This window comes from Corvus kubaryi, unplaced genomic scaffold (genome assembly GCF_017639235.1).
Source record: "Corvus kubaryi isolate FWS band 111438036 unplaced genomic scaffold, C.kubaryi_AGA036_p1.0 37398, whole genome shotgun sequence".
In the NCBI taxonomy this organism is placed as follows: Eukaryota; Metazoa; Chordata; class Aves; order Passeriformes; family Corvidae; genus Corvus; species Corvus kubaryi.
Window position 1 is genome coordinate 22,264,550 of NW_024581137.1, and position 17,809 is coordinate 22,282,358.

At 38.3% G+C, this 17,809-nt stretch overlaps 1 protein-coding gene across 3 annotated transcripts; it reads right to left on the reverse strand.

Annotated features, from left to right (window-relative positions):
* Positions 1-71: 71 nt before the first annotated feature.
* RAB5A (RAB5A, member RAS oncogene family) lies at positions 72-16,649 on the reverse strand. 3 transcript variants are annotated; one of them, XM_042043345.1, is made up of 6 exons: positions 16,322-16,649; positions 10,488-10,740; positions 6,998-7,149; positions 5,879-6,001; positions 3,957-4,050; positions 72-1,558 (listed from the first exon to the last, which is right to left on the reverse strand). In XM_042043345.1, exons 2-6 carry the CDS (start codon positions 10,648-10,650, stop codon positions 1,443-1,445), a joined length of 648 nt encoding a protein of 215 aa, XP_041899279.1. In that variant the 5' UTR covers positions 10,651-10,740; positions 16,322-16,649; the 3' UTR covers positions 72-1,442. The 3 variants fall into 3 exon arrangements, with proteins under 3 accessions (XP_041899279.1, XP_041899278.1, XP_041899280.1); XM_042043344.1 differs by having other exon boundaries at positions 16,458-16,545; XM_042043346.1 differs by lacking the exon at positions 16,322-16,649 and adding an exon at positions 16,075-16,097.
* Positions 16,650-17,809: the final 1,160 nt, after the last annotated feature.

A 17,809-nucleotide genomic window follows, 5' to 3' on the forward strand; every position in this document is an offset into this window, starting at 1 on the left:
AGACATCTTGTCTGGAACTGTACAAATGTGATAAAACTTTCTGAAACTCAATAAGAAACGGTAAACAAAAAAATTTTTAAACCACTTTATTCAAACCTGAGCACCTCAATATAAAACTAAACACTGGTGAACTGTCAATTTTCTTGCTAAACCCAGATTACTGCAAATTTAAAATCTGCACAAGTAAGTTTCTATCAGTTCAACATTTAAATAGACTAATTCATCTCTTCTGACACACCTTGTAGATTTCATATAATGAAAATAACTAAAAGAATTAGTGCAATATACTGGACCGATCAAAATAAAATGTACTTTGGAAAACAAAGTTGCGAAGTTCATTACTGACAGACAGCAGTACTTATGTTACAGATACAGGAGCATCATTTATTACTGTTCTAGCCATAAAGGAAGAACTCAGAACCCCCTTTGATTAGAGAGGAAAAAAGTTAGCTTTAAGTAACTGTACATTCTGTATACCTTTAAGCAACTCTTAAATATTACAGAAAGTATTAAACAAATGTAGACTACAATGCAGAGTACCTATTTACAGTACATTAATATCCAAATTTAAAATCAAGTTGGATGTACATAATTGTTAGTGCACTATTTTTTTTCCTTAGGGGAAAAACAAACTGTAATGGCCAGCAATGATCAGAAACAAGAAAGAAGTCACAGACACCGAGTTTGTTGCGGCTTTACTTGAAGAGCTCTTACAGTTTGTAGAGGACAAAAACCCCATATCCTAAGTTGTAGAGTTGAATTTACTGGTCTGTACCCTCTGAACAGATTAGAAATGAAGTTAGACTTGATTCATCACTAATTCGTTAAGATAACTAACTGGTTGATATAATTTACATAGAGTGTACCAACTAAAACTCCACTTTCTGGCAAGCATAAGATTCTTAAAATTGCTAATGCAAGTATTATTTGTAATAAAATTATTAAACTATGGAATGTATAACTAAACAGTGGATACCTGCAGAAACAACTGGTTGCATCAATACTGCAAATAAGTTGAAGTAATTTCTAGACCCTGTTTCTAAAGAGGTTTTAAAGCACAATTGAGAATTATGAGAAGACCCAATTCTATTTATTATGACAGTGATCAGTATTGAGGCTACAGGAACCGGCCAATTAGGTCCACAGAAAGCAGTTCTTCTACACCCCTAATAATAACAAATTATTTTTAAAATCTTTCAACCGAAGGAAGTTTATTCCGCTTCCATCTCTCCTCTACTGCTGAAACACTGCAGCCAGTGGTGGATACATGCATGTTAAAATTTTAGGTCAAAAGAAAACTCTGTATCATGAACTTGACTATTATCGTAAGTCTCTTCGCTGTTTGGAAGCTTGTACTGGACCAGGTTAAGCACTCCAATTCCATGGTTATTAACTGTTAGGAAGCAGAAGAATATTCAGAACAGTTTAAAGCAATTGCTCTTTTAGTTACTACAACATTGACTCTTGGGTGGTTGTGTGGGTTCAGTAAGGTCTACTCCTCTTCCTCTGGCAGAGCTGGCTCCTGCATTCTGTGGTTCATTCTTGGGCAATTTCTTTGCTGTAAGATGAACAGGAAATAAGAGTTAAACCTGAGATTTTATTAAGATTAAATCACCTGAGTAAACAAAACAACACATTATACGCATATCAGTATACTTACTGTATAATCTGATTTGATTCAGTGCATTGGTAATGAAAGAAGTTAAGACACTTAACTTCTTAATGCTCAGCATCTTATCTATGGTTTCCAGGAATGAAATACATTGGTAACTTGAGCAGTAAAATGTATCTGCACAGGTGTGCTATGCCACTATACGACAGCTCCTGTGGGAATCCACCCACACAGAACAGGCTTTAAGATCAGGATGTTAGTGCAAAAAGATACAGAAACACTGAAAAGGCACAAAACACAGACAGAAATGGGTCAAACAGCTCCCAGATATCCAGCCAGAAATGAGTTTTTGCAAACATATAAAATGGCCCTCAGCACCAGATCAAGCCTCTCCTATTTTTTTCAAGCTGCCTCTTCTGTTCAGCTCTTATGAGTCAATTGATTGGTAATTTCTTTGTTGCCCTTGTAGCTCCAAGGTTCCTCCTCAGTCTTAACATGAAAAAATAAGGGTGAAAGCTGTCACCCTTCTGAGCAGTAGCTTCTCCTAGATTTCTCTCCATCAGAAAATTGCTAAGTTCTACACAACAGGACTTCCATGGGCCTATCTTACCAGGACCCAACAACCACTCTTGTTCCACAGTTTGGTTTCCCCCCCGAAGTAGTTACTTCTGTCAATTTTTTAAAGAACAACTTTTTCTAAAATCAATGAAACACAGCCAAAAAAAACCACAGAGCGGACATCAACATGCTGTGGTCCCAGATAACCTCAGGGTGCTGGGCAAAAGGGTGGGCCACAGGGATCTTCTGAGGTCCCTTCCAACTTGGGCTGTTCTACAGATCTGTGACAAAACCCAAGAACCCACACAGTACTAAGCTGCTGAGCCAGTACAAAGGGACTGTGCACCAACAGAAAAATGTCTTCAGAGAAATGTTGTTTTGAATTCTAGAACTATATCTAGAGCTGAATTAATATTATTTTTTTTAACTGGAAGTTCTGAATGAGTGCTGAAGCAGTCAATTTACAAGCAGCTGCAGCTTGCACCCAACAGTTCTTTCAACATTCTCATTTTTCATTTTCTCTCCGCTTTAAGATCATATTTACACACGGTCCTGAGAACTGCATCCACATTTTGCAGGCCATTCCAAATTACATGCGATACTTAGAGCCTCATCAAAATTTCCATTCAGAGTCTACTGCTGCACAGATCTTGTTCTGATGCCCTGACAAAGCTGAATTTCACCCCACTGATGCAAAATACTCACATGGCCTAACAACATTGCAGACAAAAGACAGTTATTAAGTGGGCATCTTTTTCCTCAAACTTACTTTGCAGACTTCATTAAAATACAGAGAGGGAAGAATTCTTACCGACATCTCAAATTACAAAAAAAGAAAAAACCCTCAGTTTTTTGGGGATTTTTTTTTTTTTTACAGGATGCAAACTGCACCATTAAACACATTAATTTTGAAATTTCACCAGCGAAACACAGAACAGTGTAACTGAGCATTTCTGTATCATTAAATGCAGGCCTATCTTGAACATTCATGAGAAAAATATACTTTCCTGTCAGACAGTTAAGTGTTTGTGTCTATCCCCCCTCTTCAAGTATTTATAGTTAATATGAAGCAAGTACTTGTAATAAAGTGTTGCTATAGTGATAATTTAATTTGCATCTGCTGGAAGTTTGAAGGACACCACAAATTACCTTCTGCTCTCCTGACTTAAAAAGCAGAAGATTAAGACCTCTTTAAAAACATTTAATTTTAATATCAATGATGTTTTTTCACCAAAAGTAGGTTAGAGAGATGCAACATACAAAACAGATTTAATGAAGTTATTTGATGCTATACATTACTATTATCCACTAGCAAAGCATCTACTATAATTAAGGTTACTACTAAACAGATTAGTGCCCAGCCTAAAAATTAATTATTTTTCCTCCACTTTCAAAAGTTTATTAACAATTAAATACAATTTTGGGTATATCAATGGAATACACAAAAATTCTTGGTTTATACTCACTACTACATGTTAGCATCATTACAGAAATCCACAAGATTATGTCAGGTCTAAAAATGTATCAGTAGATTTACTTTTAACATGCAGTGTCCTTTACTTATAACTTGGACACTGAATTGAAGCACACATTGCCATCTTTGACACAGCTTGTGGATGACAGATAGGTGCCTAAACAAAATTAAACAAATAAAAGGGCCTAAGAAAACTCTGATGCCAGAAATAATTTAGGTGAAAAACAAAGATCTTAAGTTAGGAAGATTGTCATGGTCTGAATCTCATGAAAACTATTCCCCTTAAAGTTCTCAGTTTGTTCATAAACTCACCAATTGCCATGAATATTTCATTTACGTTCATAGATGTTTTAGCAGACGTCTCCATGAACAATAGGCTATTGTCATCTGCATAAGCCTGAGCTTCCTGAAAGTTAAAATAAGAATACATTACTTCATTAAAAAAAAAAATTTAAACTCAGACAATCATTACACACTGTACTTTCAATTGCTACAAAGGAACAATCTCTACAGCATTTGGAAAGAAAGACAGTTTGCGGAAACACTCATCTGACAATATGTTATTCACCAGTTATGGAAAAGTTACAATTCCACCAAGCAGTTAAACAACTAGAAATGGAATCTTAAAGATCCTTCCTAATCTTAGAAATATCCAGATGGAAGAATCTCGGGCAAAACTAAATAATAAATGAAAATATTTATGGAAGATACAAGCCCAATGCAGAACACTAGCTGTGACAGCAAGTACAAATAAGCTTCAGAAAGTGCCATCAAATGTCAGCAAGTCCATTATTACCCTGGAAAAAGGCAGTCTGTGAACTATCTTGAATCTTTCAAGCACTGCAGCAGATGGATCAGAACAGTCTCATTATCCTGATACAAATTCATAATTACAGCAAATAAGCAGTATTAAGTATTTTGCCATGTTACCTCCCTTTTCAGTATGAATTTTCATCTGACACTCTGCTCATACGAACTTTACTATTTTTGCCACTTCTTATTAGTCAATTCAGCTGAGAATCTACAGCTTCTTATGATTATGTAACTGCCTTTGCATTCAATAAGAAATCTGCAAAAAAAGCTGAATTACAGAACACCTATGATGATAAGAATAATCTACAGCACTCTACAATTATTTAAGTGACACCTGCTAAGATCTATGTAATTATATCTGAAACACCACATTAACAAATACCTAGGAATCTAATATGTGATTTGAAATGAGAAATGCCTGTCAAGCCCACAAGGAGCTCATACATCCACAGTAGCAGACCCCCTAACATTTGAAAAACATTAAGACTGTAATTGTTCAAAATATAGTTAAATTTGATTACATTATTGACTGCAGTCATGTATGAAATTTTTGTTAAATACTACAATTTTTCATAAAACACCGAAGTCTCCTTTCAACTGTCATGGAAGTATAAAATTAGAAGACTGGCAGAAAAACACCTAAACCACTGCTAACCTTCATAGTTCAACTCTCTATAGTTACAAAAGGATTCATTACTATATGCAGCTGTATCTCACATGACCCCAAACACAGATTAAAAACTGTAAATTAATGACTAATTACTGACTAATAAATACTATCTTAATTCAAATTCAGTCTATCATGAATGGACCAAAACTACCTGCAGTTAGTTTTATTCACTTTGGAAGCTATTTTCTGATTACTTGATTAAACCTTCTAGAAGATAAAATACCAGTGAGAGCACAGATGTAATCACTAAACCAAAAGAAATGCCATGAAAAGCTCAATTAAAATTTGAACACTTCTTCAACAGTACAACCTAAGCAAGTTAGGCACATCAACCAGCTTTGTATCATATGATGATCAAAATTCTCTGTCTGACAGGCCAGACAGAACAGTTTGGTGTTAGAGTTACTGCTACCTCATCCACTGAAACTCTAGTTACCAGTAATTTTGGGTAGAAGACAGAAAAAAGTCACATCAAAGAACAGATATTCAATTAGCCTGAAAGATATGCAAATAAATTAATTATTCCTCTAAGTCAAATTAATTATTCCAAAAAGTCTATTCCTCCATATTACTTGTACAGAAGTAGGTTTTTCGGTAGCATGTATTATTTAATTAGTCTCAGCTGACATTTATATTTAACAGCATGACCTCCATAACAACTAGCCAGGCTATGCATATAAGCTCCCCCTAGGTTTATTTACTATCTATTCAAACAAAATGCAATTTCTATGAACAAAAGTTATGTACATACCTGGAAATCCACAGCTCTTTTGTTAGCTAGATCAGCTTTGTTTCCTGCTAAAGCTATTACAATGTTAGGACTTGCTTGTCGCTGAAGTTCTTTGACCCAATTTTTCGCTCTGGCAAAGGACTCCTGTTAATGATCGCAAAATGATGCAACTGAGTTTTGTCATCCTTTTGTACTCATCTATTATCCCCATCTCTGTTATCTACACTTCAAGCACAAAACACCAATGCAAGGCTGCTACCTTAGTCCAAAGGCACACTCCAAATTGCCAAACTGAGCCTTTAAAATGAAACATTCCTACCTTAGTTCTCAACTGTGCTTAGCTGGGACAATGCTGAAGTAAGTAGGTAGGAAGATCTTTGTGTAGACAGAGTAAGGAAAGAAGTGGTTAAGAGAGAAAATGGGAATTTCAGTTTCTCTAGAAGAAACAAGTATATGAACAGCTATATTGAAAAGGCCTCAAAATTACTTTCTAATTACTGAAGACTGTTCATTATGGTACAGGATTTCTGAGTTTTTTTAAAGTTTTGGGTTTTAAGTCTCATTTTATCAGAAACAACCCAAGATTATCTGATCTAAGTTCAAATAAAAAGAAATCTAATAACCTTAGGGTTTGGTCTCAATACCTTATGCTACCCTTCCAATCTTAATCAAAATTTGCAGTAATATTCAATGTTAAAATAATATCTTTCACTGTCAGAAATAAAAGTGCGACCAGCAATGTGACGAGAGTAACAGCTCAAACTCCGTGAACTGACTTAAGGGTGGGTGAGAAACACTTCTACAAGAGGATTTGTTTTCTTTCTGTCTTTTTGATATTAAAAAAACCCCAAACAATCCAACCCTAGAAATGGTCTTTTAGCCAGATAAGTTTACAGACACAAACTGACATCACACAGTGCAATATGAAATGAGCAACCTAGTCCAGCAGAAGGCATTCCTGCCCATGGCAGGAGTGTTGGACTAGATGACCTTTACAGGCTTCTTCCCATCTAAACCATTCTATGATTCTACAAAACAATTAATTGATTCACACAAGTCAGTGAGAAAAAAATAAGTAAAGATCAGTGCAAGACTGGTAACTTCTAAATTCCCCTTGTGCCTCTGTAACCCAGTACTTACCTCATTTGTAATGTCGTACACCACTATAGCTGCTTGTGCTCCTCTGTAGTACATGGGTGCTAAACTGTGGTACCGCTCCTGCCCAGCTGTATCCCAAATTTCAAATTTTACTGTTGTATCATCCAGACATACAGTCTGGGTTAGAAAAGCAGCTACAAAAAAGACAGAGGTGCTGAAACCAGAAGTCTGCTTATATCTCTATATTCACATATAGTTATGTTCACAGAGATGCAAAACAATTCAAGCCTACTGTTAAAATACAGCATGTTTGATGCAAGCATTAGCTGACAGACTGTAACTGATCAACACAGAGGAGTTATTTAAACAACAAGATTTTCTTCAGGTTAGACATAAGAAAGCAAAAATTGGCAAGAATTCCCTTTTTCGTAATAGTGAATCTGAGTAACCATAAGCCTTCTCTTAAACCTTCTAGATAAAGTCTGTTGAAGCAGGATGAAATGTATTACAGAGCACCAGTAACAGCATCCCATCATGCTACAATCCAACAGTTGAGATATTTGCAGTTCTACACATTTATGTTACTTGAATACCATCTTAAAACTTTGATTTTCAGCTCCTGACAACTTTACCTTAGCTAACAGATCTGCAAGAAAGAAGCACTTCTTGTAAGTTCTTGTTCTCAAAGCAGCTCTATTTTTGACTTTGCAAGTGATCTCAAGAATTAATTTCAGCATTATTTCAACAGTGTGCAGTTTCAGGGAAACTTGCAGCCATTCCTACTACAGCTGAATACATTACCATAAATAATGGCCTTCCAGTTGCAGAAAATACTAAGTAACTCATTCCAAGTCTTCAAACAGTTACTCCTAGTAAAACTTTTCCATTCGGGTCAAGGTACAATCAGAAGTATGGAGGCCAGCACCCACACAGCACAGAAACCAGTATTATAAAACTAAGGAAAGCCCACTACTTAGCTGAAGTGGGAACTCTGATCACTAGGCACAGTGATGGACTGTGGCCAGTTTAAATCTAATGTCTGAAGAGACACTGACCTGTAACACTTGCATACCTGGGATGTTATCCTGTCCTACATATTTGGAGACATCATAGCCTATGAACAATTCCAAAACTGTTGCAACCTTCAACTCAACTCATTACAGAAACCAAAATGAAGCCAATCTTGCTCTGTAAAGGACATTGTAACTAGCATACAGAAGTGTCCCTGTCTCAGCTGTGAGCAGCAGCTGCACAGTATTTATTTGCTGGCTGGGGTTAAACTGTGACCAGAAGCTGACTCCTTAAGTGGTCAGGTGCTCTTGCTTCAGGGGTATTAGCATCCATCACAGATGAGCAGGCAGGCTGGAGACAGTAAAGGCTTTGATGTTCCAATGTTAAATCAACATAAGTCTCTCTAAATGCTACATATACAAACACTGGTAGAACAGGCTCCACTTGGCAGCTCTCTAAGCAGCCAGGAAACAAAACAGAGTGAAAAAACACCATACATCCTGCACTAAACTAAGGACTTCCTCCCCAGAACCAGCTCAGTATTCTATTTCTCCAAGGCACAGACAAGATGTTAAGCAAGCGGATTTTGAAGTTCTCACAGACATTTTTCTCTTAACAGAAAAACACTCCCTAAATGAAGGTATGTACTTGGAAAGAAAATTAAACAAGTAGTTTATTCTATGCAATCCTCTGGTTTTTGTCAAAAGGAACATTTAAACTACCTTAAAACATCAGTTAATTTCTGCAAAAAACATAACTTTCTTGCATCTTGCCAAGGCCATAGTAAATTGACAATTAATCATCTGTGTTAATTATCTAAAGGCCATCATCTTTAACAGCCATACTTTTGTCTTAAGCAACTAACAGGCCTTGCTACACTAGTCTGAAGTGGCAAAACCACACCACCACCATCCAACATGTCCACCTTTAACTGCACTCCCTTTCAGATGTTTTTATCCGGATCCACAATGCACATAAGCCTCTCTTTGTTAAAAGGCCCTTCTGTATACAAAGAAAATTATGCCTTGGGCAACTACAAGCCACACAGTTAAGACAGCTTTCTCTATAGAAAACTTTTCTGAATCCAAACATTGCTGCATTTAATAGCTCTCAACTGTATTATATAGCATTTCATTGTTTCTATGTCATATAGAAGAGGCACAATTTAATAAGATTACACTAAAGATCATATACCTACTTAGGCTCTTGTTTAAGCTCTGTTTAGATTTTGAACAGTGTAACAGGGTTTGGGTTATGCCAAACACTAAAACAAGAAAAAACTAAATGGAAGTTAAATGAATTGGAGATCACTGAAATGGAACAATGAATTTCACTTAATTTTAACAGTTTTTTTAAACCAAAAACCTTGTTGATATTGGAAAGTTAATTCACTACATATTTTTTGAGAATGCTCTCCATATTATCACACAGACGTGTAGTATCAGAGAATACAGAAACTTTCATACTAGCACCTATCCTCGAGCCATGATAAAATGCCTAAAGCCAAAAGTGTACATTAGTAAGATTACTAAAGTAGAAAATATGTGGTTCTCTATTTATGCTGACAGATACAAAGAATAAATACATGTAGCAGCTAGAAATAGGGCAAAAGAAGAACGCAATGAAATTCAGCTTGTATTTATTTTTGTAAGCTTTGTGGAGTTTTTTACATTTCAACAACTGTTGGTGTGTGAAGACACACAGACCACTGAAAGGCCTTCACATAAATATTACAATGGAACAGACTGACTCATACAAGCTGCAACAGCAATTACTGGAGAGTATTTATCAATTAATAAAATCCATACTTGAAGTCTGTATGCTGTTGGGTAGTTTTGGGATACTTTTAAATTTATCCAAGGAGGAATGCAGCTCAAAGCACAAACATCTCCAAAATACAATGTAACTTAAGAAATCTGGCAAGGGGAAGAATATGATAAAATCTGTTCACAGACAAACAGATTTTTTTTTTTAGTTCTAGTAGCCAGCACCTGTTTTGTTTAAAGTCACAAAATGGAAAAACAGCTCAATAAATTCTGTGATTACTAGCACAGAAATATATCCAAAAATGTATCAAGTTCTCCAATACCAAAAGCAAAGCCAGCATGCATAAGTGACAAACACAAGCTTTTTGCGAGATGCAATGCTGTTTGCTTTTTTTTTTTCATAGAAACTAAGCTCATAATTCTTACTAAGCAGTTATTTCATGCAGTAAGCATACAGCACAATTAAAAGAGCCACACACCCACTTACAAACAAAACATGACATTGAGCCCAGGTTTCAAAACTATCCAGTTCAAGAACACATTTACTACCTCCACTTGAAAAGGGTGTTTGCTACAGCCTTGTGCCAATTACATTTAACTTAGAAAATTATAGTTCTCAATTACTGACACAGGGCTCAGATTTGATCCTTGCTGTCAATGACCCACTCTAGAAGTGCAATTACATTAAAGGTTTTCAAGGGCAAGGACAATATAAAAACTCAACATGAAACAAATTAACAGGATAATTTTCTCACCTCCAATCGTACTTTCTTGAAATTCATGAAACTGTCCTTTTACGAAACGAAGCACCAAACTTGACTTGCCAACTGCAGACTCTCCTAAAAGTACTAGTTTGAATTGGCAAATTTTATTTCCAGCATTTGGCCCATTGGGCCTTGTTGCTCCTCGATTAGCCATGTCCAAATTAGAAAGTAGTCCTTTATTTCAACAGCTTTTGAAAGCAAGTTCCACTGAGATCTGAATCCTTGTTCTTCTGCCAGTAACAACCTAATCGTGAAAAGACAGTGGATGCATTAGATTTACAAACCAAGTAAGAAAAGTCTCATTCACTAATGCAATATATATAATATATAACTTGACCTAATATTTACTAAAGTCAACAGGCCAGAGTACAGGTACCATCACTGGTAAGTTGTCAAGTATAGCCAGAATTTATGACACATGAACCAGTTATCTTCTTCAACTCCTAGTCTTGCCATTAAAGCTTCAAATTAGGACATTAAAATCCAATTATGTTTCTTCTTGCAAGACCTCAGTCTCCTGTTATTTCTTAACAAATTGAGACTGATGTTTAACACAACAAATTCAGACTTTCAAATTATCAGTAAAGTAACAAATAACAAGAAGCAAAAACTTTTCATAATTATGCTATTGCTAACCAATATTCCAAAGTCAGCACTGCTGAAGGATGAGCAAAAAACTGAGCAAATTGGGAAAACTCAAACACCACAGTTAAGTTCTTTGCAAGTATAGTTCATCAATTCACTTCTATCCCATCTATCAAACAGTTTCCTTAAATAAAAGTACAGATCTTCACATACAAACCATTAATACCCTCTGAAATTAACAGCTGTACTAAGAAGCAAAAGTGAAGCCTTCCATATGAAAAACAATTGTCTCGACCAGTAAGAATTCCAGGCTGCTTTGTACAAACCACCAGAGAACTACCATATGATGATTAATTTCTATTTCCAATACTTACACGTCTCCTAGATCAATATTAACAACAGAGATTTTTGTTAAGAACAAGTATGAACAGCATATTGCTTAGGCTGCCTACTCTTCTTTCCAGATGCTTAAAAATACCCACCCACAGTACTTACTCATATGGACAGGGAAGCCTTTAGACTCTGCTGGTATCACTTCTGACCCTAATCATTATGCTTTTACACACTTAACAGTAGATACAAAATAAAAGACTCCCCCAAGCCAGCCTATAATTTTGTCTTACCCCAGCTGATTATTTCTTTGAATTGAGCACACTTTGTGGGGATACAGTTTTTCTAACATGTAGGACGCAAGTTAGGTTAGAGTACACGCTCCTGCCGCAAAACATACTTTAAATGTTTTTAAACATATGTTGCAAGAAAGTAAGCAAACATAATAGTTTCAAATGACTTCCTGTTCTTTATTCCTTGTGACAAAGCAACTACATTTTAAACCAAGCAGTAATCTTTAGCCATCTTCGTATTTCGAACCCCTTAGCACATAGATCAGGCACTTGAGCATTCCAGTTTGCTACAGGCCTAGGTCAGATGCTAAGCCTTCCATCTCCTTCCTAACCCTCCCCTTCCCTCAACTCAAGTCCTGAAGAACCTTATCTCTGGAAAGTCCTTGAGCAGTCTATCAGAACCCTACCCTTCAGCAAGATACTCCCTTACAAACTAATATTCATGGAATAAAGGAGAACAAAAATCTTAGCAGTATATAGTGAATAACGTAACAGCTGAAAAACAGATATTCTAATTCTCACTGTAAACAGAATACAGGTCTTAAAAATATTTTCAACATCTTAGACACTTCTATTTGCTCATGTTGCTCCTTTTCTCATATCTCTCAAAATAATTTACCTTCTTCAAGGTAGGAGATAACAATTTTGCATTCTGTCCTGAGTTTGTGTTCTATTTGACTATTACATCATAATTAAATCAAAAATACATATTTTTAAAATTTTAGTTGTACAACATAAACTAGTATCACATTTTAGCTCTATATTCTTAGAAACATATGAAAGTGTTCCACAGTGAAAGAATGAAGCAAAAAAGCCCCTGCAAATCCTATCACCATTCTTATTAAGTACCATGTTAACTCTAAGATTCTGATTCATTAAACTAATTTTGGTGAAGTGTTTCAGAATACAGGAATGGATCCAGTTATTTTAAAAATACCACACCTTTCATCCTTACACCATAAACCAACAATTTTACACTACTAGTGTGTTGGTTCTCAGGCAAAACTCTTCCCCCTCCATGCTGCTGAAATAGGCTTCAGAAGTTGTGATTTGGATAAAGATGGATCAGTGACTACAGTTAATCTCTCTGTAATTGTACTACAATAGAGAAAGCGGCAAGGCATAACCAGAATATAGGTGGTTCAGAATACTGTTAGCCATTTGTTTATCTTTTCCTTTGGAAAAGTAATAAAGACAATTAAGTTATTTCTGTTTTAAAATGAAAAAAAAAAAATCTGTATGCTGTAGCATTCCAGTGTGCTTGGATAACCATGAAATAATTTTAAACCCTTTAATCTTAATACATCCCATGTTTTTCCAGACTCTGCAGCATTCATGAAGACATAAGGACAACATCTAGTGACCATGTGACTTAGTACTCCTGTGAGCAAGTGACTTCTAGATGACACACAACGAAGAAAGCAAGCCACTGCACAGGTTATTTGTTATGACTGCTTTTTTGCTTGCTGTTTCCCACACTGAGAGCAAAAGGAGGTAGGAGAGAAAAACAGGCAAGACTGATTTAACTTGTGTAATATTTATCAGTTTCACCTGAGTATTTACAGCTTGTAGTTAATTCAGAGTTTTATCACTTATAAAATAGTAATTACTACCCCTTGCAATACTACTTCAGAACACAAAGCTGACACAGGTTGTCAAGAAAAATATCTAGTCCGGTTTTTATAGATGCCCAAGCTACAGAAGTTGTAGTTATCAGAGAACTTCAAAGTTTACACTCTCACAGCATCCCCCCCCAAATCATTCTAGACAGTCAGATAGCATGTACAAAAATAACCAGCTGTCAAGCTGATAGCAGACCACAGTACCTGAGAGGAAGGGCATCTGAGAAACATACTGCAAACCTCGTTCATTCAACAGTCACATCAATACATCTCATAAATTAATAATAAAAACTACTAGTCATACCATCCACTTTTCAACAGCTCAGGATAAAAACAAATGCAAGACTGAAAACCTGACAGAGCACATCCAGATGATTTTGACATATCAAAAAATTCATTAACACCTTCTATAAGTGTATATGAAAATCATCATCTTTTGAAGTATCAGATGATGCCGAAACCCTGCAGTAAAAGTTCACAACATGGCAGCATACATACACAATAAGCAAGGGAAGTATCTGCTTAATCCAAAGAGAAACAGTACTGCAGATTGACATGGCCACTACAGAATGGTTTTGGCCTGTTTTTTTCCACATCTGTGAGCTGAGTACACAACGTTTCACAAAGATTCAGAAGTAGATTTCAATGCTGCAGTCCCCCATGCACACTCCAAGTCTCAGGTCACATTCATTCTCCTATTCCTTAATTCATCAGTAAAATACAAACCTGGAGAACTGGGAGGAATACTACACTCAGTACCCTACATATGCAATGCAAACTGAGCTCTGGTGAAAATTTCCTGGGAAAAAATCCACTAATATTCCTCCCCTTATCCTCCCCTCCCAATTTTGCATGCAATGTAATCAATATATTTGGAATATGTAAAGAAAGAAAACCTTGGTAAGACATGTTCATTCACCTACACAAAAGCAAGTACACGACTGCTTGACTTGAAACAAGCTCTTAAACTGATACATATGGGAGTTATGCAAGAGATCTACTAATACAAAAATGTGCTAAAGAAAATACTATAAAGATTTCTGAGATGGATGGCTTCACATGGATGGAAATGAGGGAGATTTTCTTACTTTTACAGAGTTTAATGTAAGAACTCCATTTTGCAGTCTAGAGCACTACAAATACATAGGTCACTCTGCTAAGTCAGAACTTTCACTCTGTTCCTGAACATCCTCCCCAAGACACAGCAGGTTCATGCTGAAATGCCAGAACACAAAGCTTGGAGAACATTATCTGTCAAGTACTCCTGGTAACCCCACCAACTAATTTACCAGATGCTGGGTATTCTCATCACTCCAGAAGATAAATTTGTATGCTGTTAGATAGTCTGAATTTTATTTACAGAACAGTCCTAAGATTTTAACAGATTGAACACAAATCTTACCATGCTTGAGTCTGTGTGCAAAATACCAACAGCCCCAGCCAACACCTACAAACACACAATTTAATGGCATAATTCAGTCATGTAAGCATAGGCACTGGCCTATTTTCCACTACAAGACAGCTAATACAGAAGTATCAAAGTAACACTGGTGACAAAAGCCAGCCTACTGAAGAGATTAAGACAGTGAGCACTGTTCCTACATTTAATGTGATAAAATGCATTATCAAATACAAAAGCCACACGAAAAAATTAATGATAAATTTAAAACTGGAACATTCCACCACTTTTATATCTCATAGCAAACAACAGTGTTTCTTACTAATCAACTTTTATACACTACATTAACAGACACAAACCATACAATGCTGAGGCTACAACCATTATCTATCTACTTTAAATTTCTTTATACTGGACTTTCTTGAATGTTTTAAAAGAAGTAACTAAAAATCCTTATATATTAGCCACTCCTACTAACCAAATTGTCTGTTACTCCTTTCCAGGTTCAGCAGAATTACTGTGACACCTTACTGCAGTGGTCAAGATAGTAACAGGGACAACTTGTCACATGTAAGCCAGTTTATATTGAAACATAATGAGACTGTAAGTAAAACAAGTGAATCAACACAATTGCTGCAAAAAAATTACAGCCTTCCAAATAAAGGTAATAGCCACCTCATAAGCTCATCCGAATGATGAATGGTACCAAATGCTTTCAGATAAACCGGTTTATCATACAGGAAACGTAAGTGATGACTATAATACCATTGTCTCTAGCCACCTCACTTCAGCCAACATCTACCTTTTCCTGACATTTCTCATTATGGAAGAACAATACCTACATGCAATATAGCCTGACTGTAACTCTGAAGAGTCACTATAAAACTGGAAAAATTCAAAAATGCCATGATTTTTACTTGGGCTGAACATTACATGAAAGAAACTGATTCATTTCAGCTGCTTAATTAGCCCTTTAGCCTCTCATTTCCATCCCCAAGATCTGAAAGAAGTGTAAGGTAGGAAAAAACCAAAAATCATTAAAAATGCTGAGAGAGCAGCCTTTCATGGTTCTGTCTGGAACATTTTGATAGTTCTTATGCCATTCAGCTCTCCTCTAAAACATAAAAAAGCTTAGGTTTGTTCCTCCACCCTACCCTAGCTTTGTGTCTAGATCCCATTCAGTGCAATGCAGAAGATACCCAGCATACTAGGCCAGTCGCGATCCCCCCGATGGCGACGCCTAATCGGGAGTATTTTACTTCCCACCTAGTTCACCGTCCTTCTTCCAGCCGCAAGTGAAAGGGAAAGCGAGGGACCCATCACCCAACCTCCCCCTTCATATATCTCACAAGCAACTCGAGGAGAACAGCTTTCACGGGTGGCTCCAGACAGCGATACCTCTCTGCAGGAGCGCCCGCACGCAGGGGAGGATCCCCGCTCTCCCGGGCCCAGCCCCTCCAACCCCCGCCGCCACCTCCCCTCCCCCGCGGCTCCCTTCCAGGCACAGGAATAAGGGGAAGTGGGAAAACCGGGGGCGCCATTTTGCGCCGGGAAGGGAGAGAGCAGCCTCCCCTCCCCGCACGGCGGGCTGCCCACCTCGACCACCCACACCGCGGCACGACGCTCCCGCAGGGCCAGGGGAGCGGCCGCCGGCAGGAGCCCGGACAAGGCGCGTCCTCCGCCGTCTCGCCGCCGCCGCCGGGTCCCCCCCGCGCCGCCACCGCCTCCTCACCTGGCCGAGGTGGGGGAGCCGGGGCGGCGGCGCAGCGATGTCCGTCCGTCCGTCCGCGCGTCGGTCGGGGCTGGCGGGCGCGCCGGGGCAGGGTGGGCGGAGGAGGGGGAAGAGGGGAGGCGGCTCCTCGGTGGGGGCGAGGGGCGGGGGCGCAGCCGTGCCTCACCCAGCCCCGCCGCCGACTTCCGCCGCCGCCTCTGCCCCGACCAAAACACACTCACACACACAACACGCACTTCCGCCGCCGCCACGTCACGCCCGCACGCGGCGTGCCCTTCCGGTTCGCCCGCGCCAGTCACGTGGCTCCCTTTCTTTCCCACCTTTTCCCCTCCTCCTTTTGTTCCCGTTCCCTCCCTTCCGCCCAGCCGCTCCCGCGGCAGGCGAGCCACATTCGTCAGTAGGCTGTTCCCCATCTCCCGCTTCTCCCCAGCGCCCAGGGCAAGAGTCCCTGGGAGCGACCCCGCATCTTCCATCTTCCGTTTACTGTGGGGGTGGTGAGGCTGGAATGGGTTGCTCAGAGAAGTTCAGGATGCCCCATCCCTGGCAGTGTTCAAGGCCAGGCTGGGTGGGGTTTTGAGCAACCTGTTCTAGTACGAGGTGTCCCTGCTCAAGGCAGGGGCTTTGGGACTGGGTGATCTTTAAGGTCCCTCCCAACCCAAACTATTCCATGATTCTGTACCAGTCCTCTAGGGACTGCAGTGCAGCCTGAGGAGGCCACTGAGGTGCCAGGGGTGGGAGCCGGGTATCACACACACAGGCAAGTCCTGGTTTAATCCTTCGAAAGAACCAGTTTCCAAAGCTATTAGTCAGATGAGTTGAAAGGAGGACCTACACAGAAAAACCTGAATTGCCATTGGGAGTTTGCCTAACTTTTCTAAACACCGAACAGCCACTGATAAAGGCTTAGAGGTTGGCTCATTATTGCCAGAGTGCTAAAAACTTGAGAAATGCGTTGCTAACAGAACAAGTCTTGACTGCTTCATAGATGGATATAAACAATGTCTTGATTGCTTCATAGCATGAAGCATGACCTTGTGAGTGAGCTGGATAAAGGCCAGTTGGTCACAGAGTGTAAATGGGTTGTAGAGGAAACAACAATCATGGTGTTTCTTCAGTGTAGCAGCTTTAACAAGGTCTAAGAGTTGGCATTTGAAAGAAACTATTAAAAAACCCCAAACAAACTGGTAAGACGTTTAATAAGTTTATCAATAATGATATTTAGTAACTGGTACAATTTAATGAAGATTGTTTAGATACTCCATCACAGGAAATACTGAATCAAGTTGATGTTGCCATATTCTCAAAATATATTTTAGTTCAACCACATATATTTAAATGAAGCAAAAATTAAG

What these genes read in the sequence shown, in the direction of transcription:
- RAB5A (XM_042043345.1), bottom strand. Translation starts at nt 10,650, where the DNA reads ATGGCTAATCGAGGAGCAACAAGGCCCAATGGGCCAAATGCTGGAAAT. An exon ending in TCAAGAAAGTACGATTGGAG is followed by an intron (nt 7,150 to 10,487) that starts GTGAGAAAATTA and finishes TCTTTTTTGTAG; the next exon opens with CTGCTTTTCTAACCCAGACT. An exon ending in TGAAATATTCATGGCAATTG is followed by an intron (nt 1,559 to 3,956) that starts GTGAGTTTATGA and finishes TTCATCTTACAG; the next exon opens with CAAAGAAATTGCCCAAGAAT.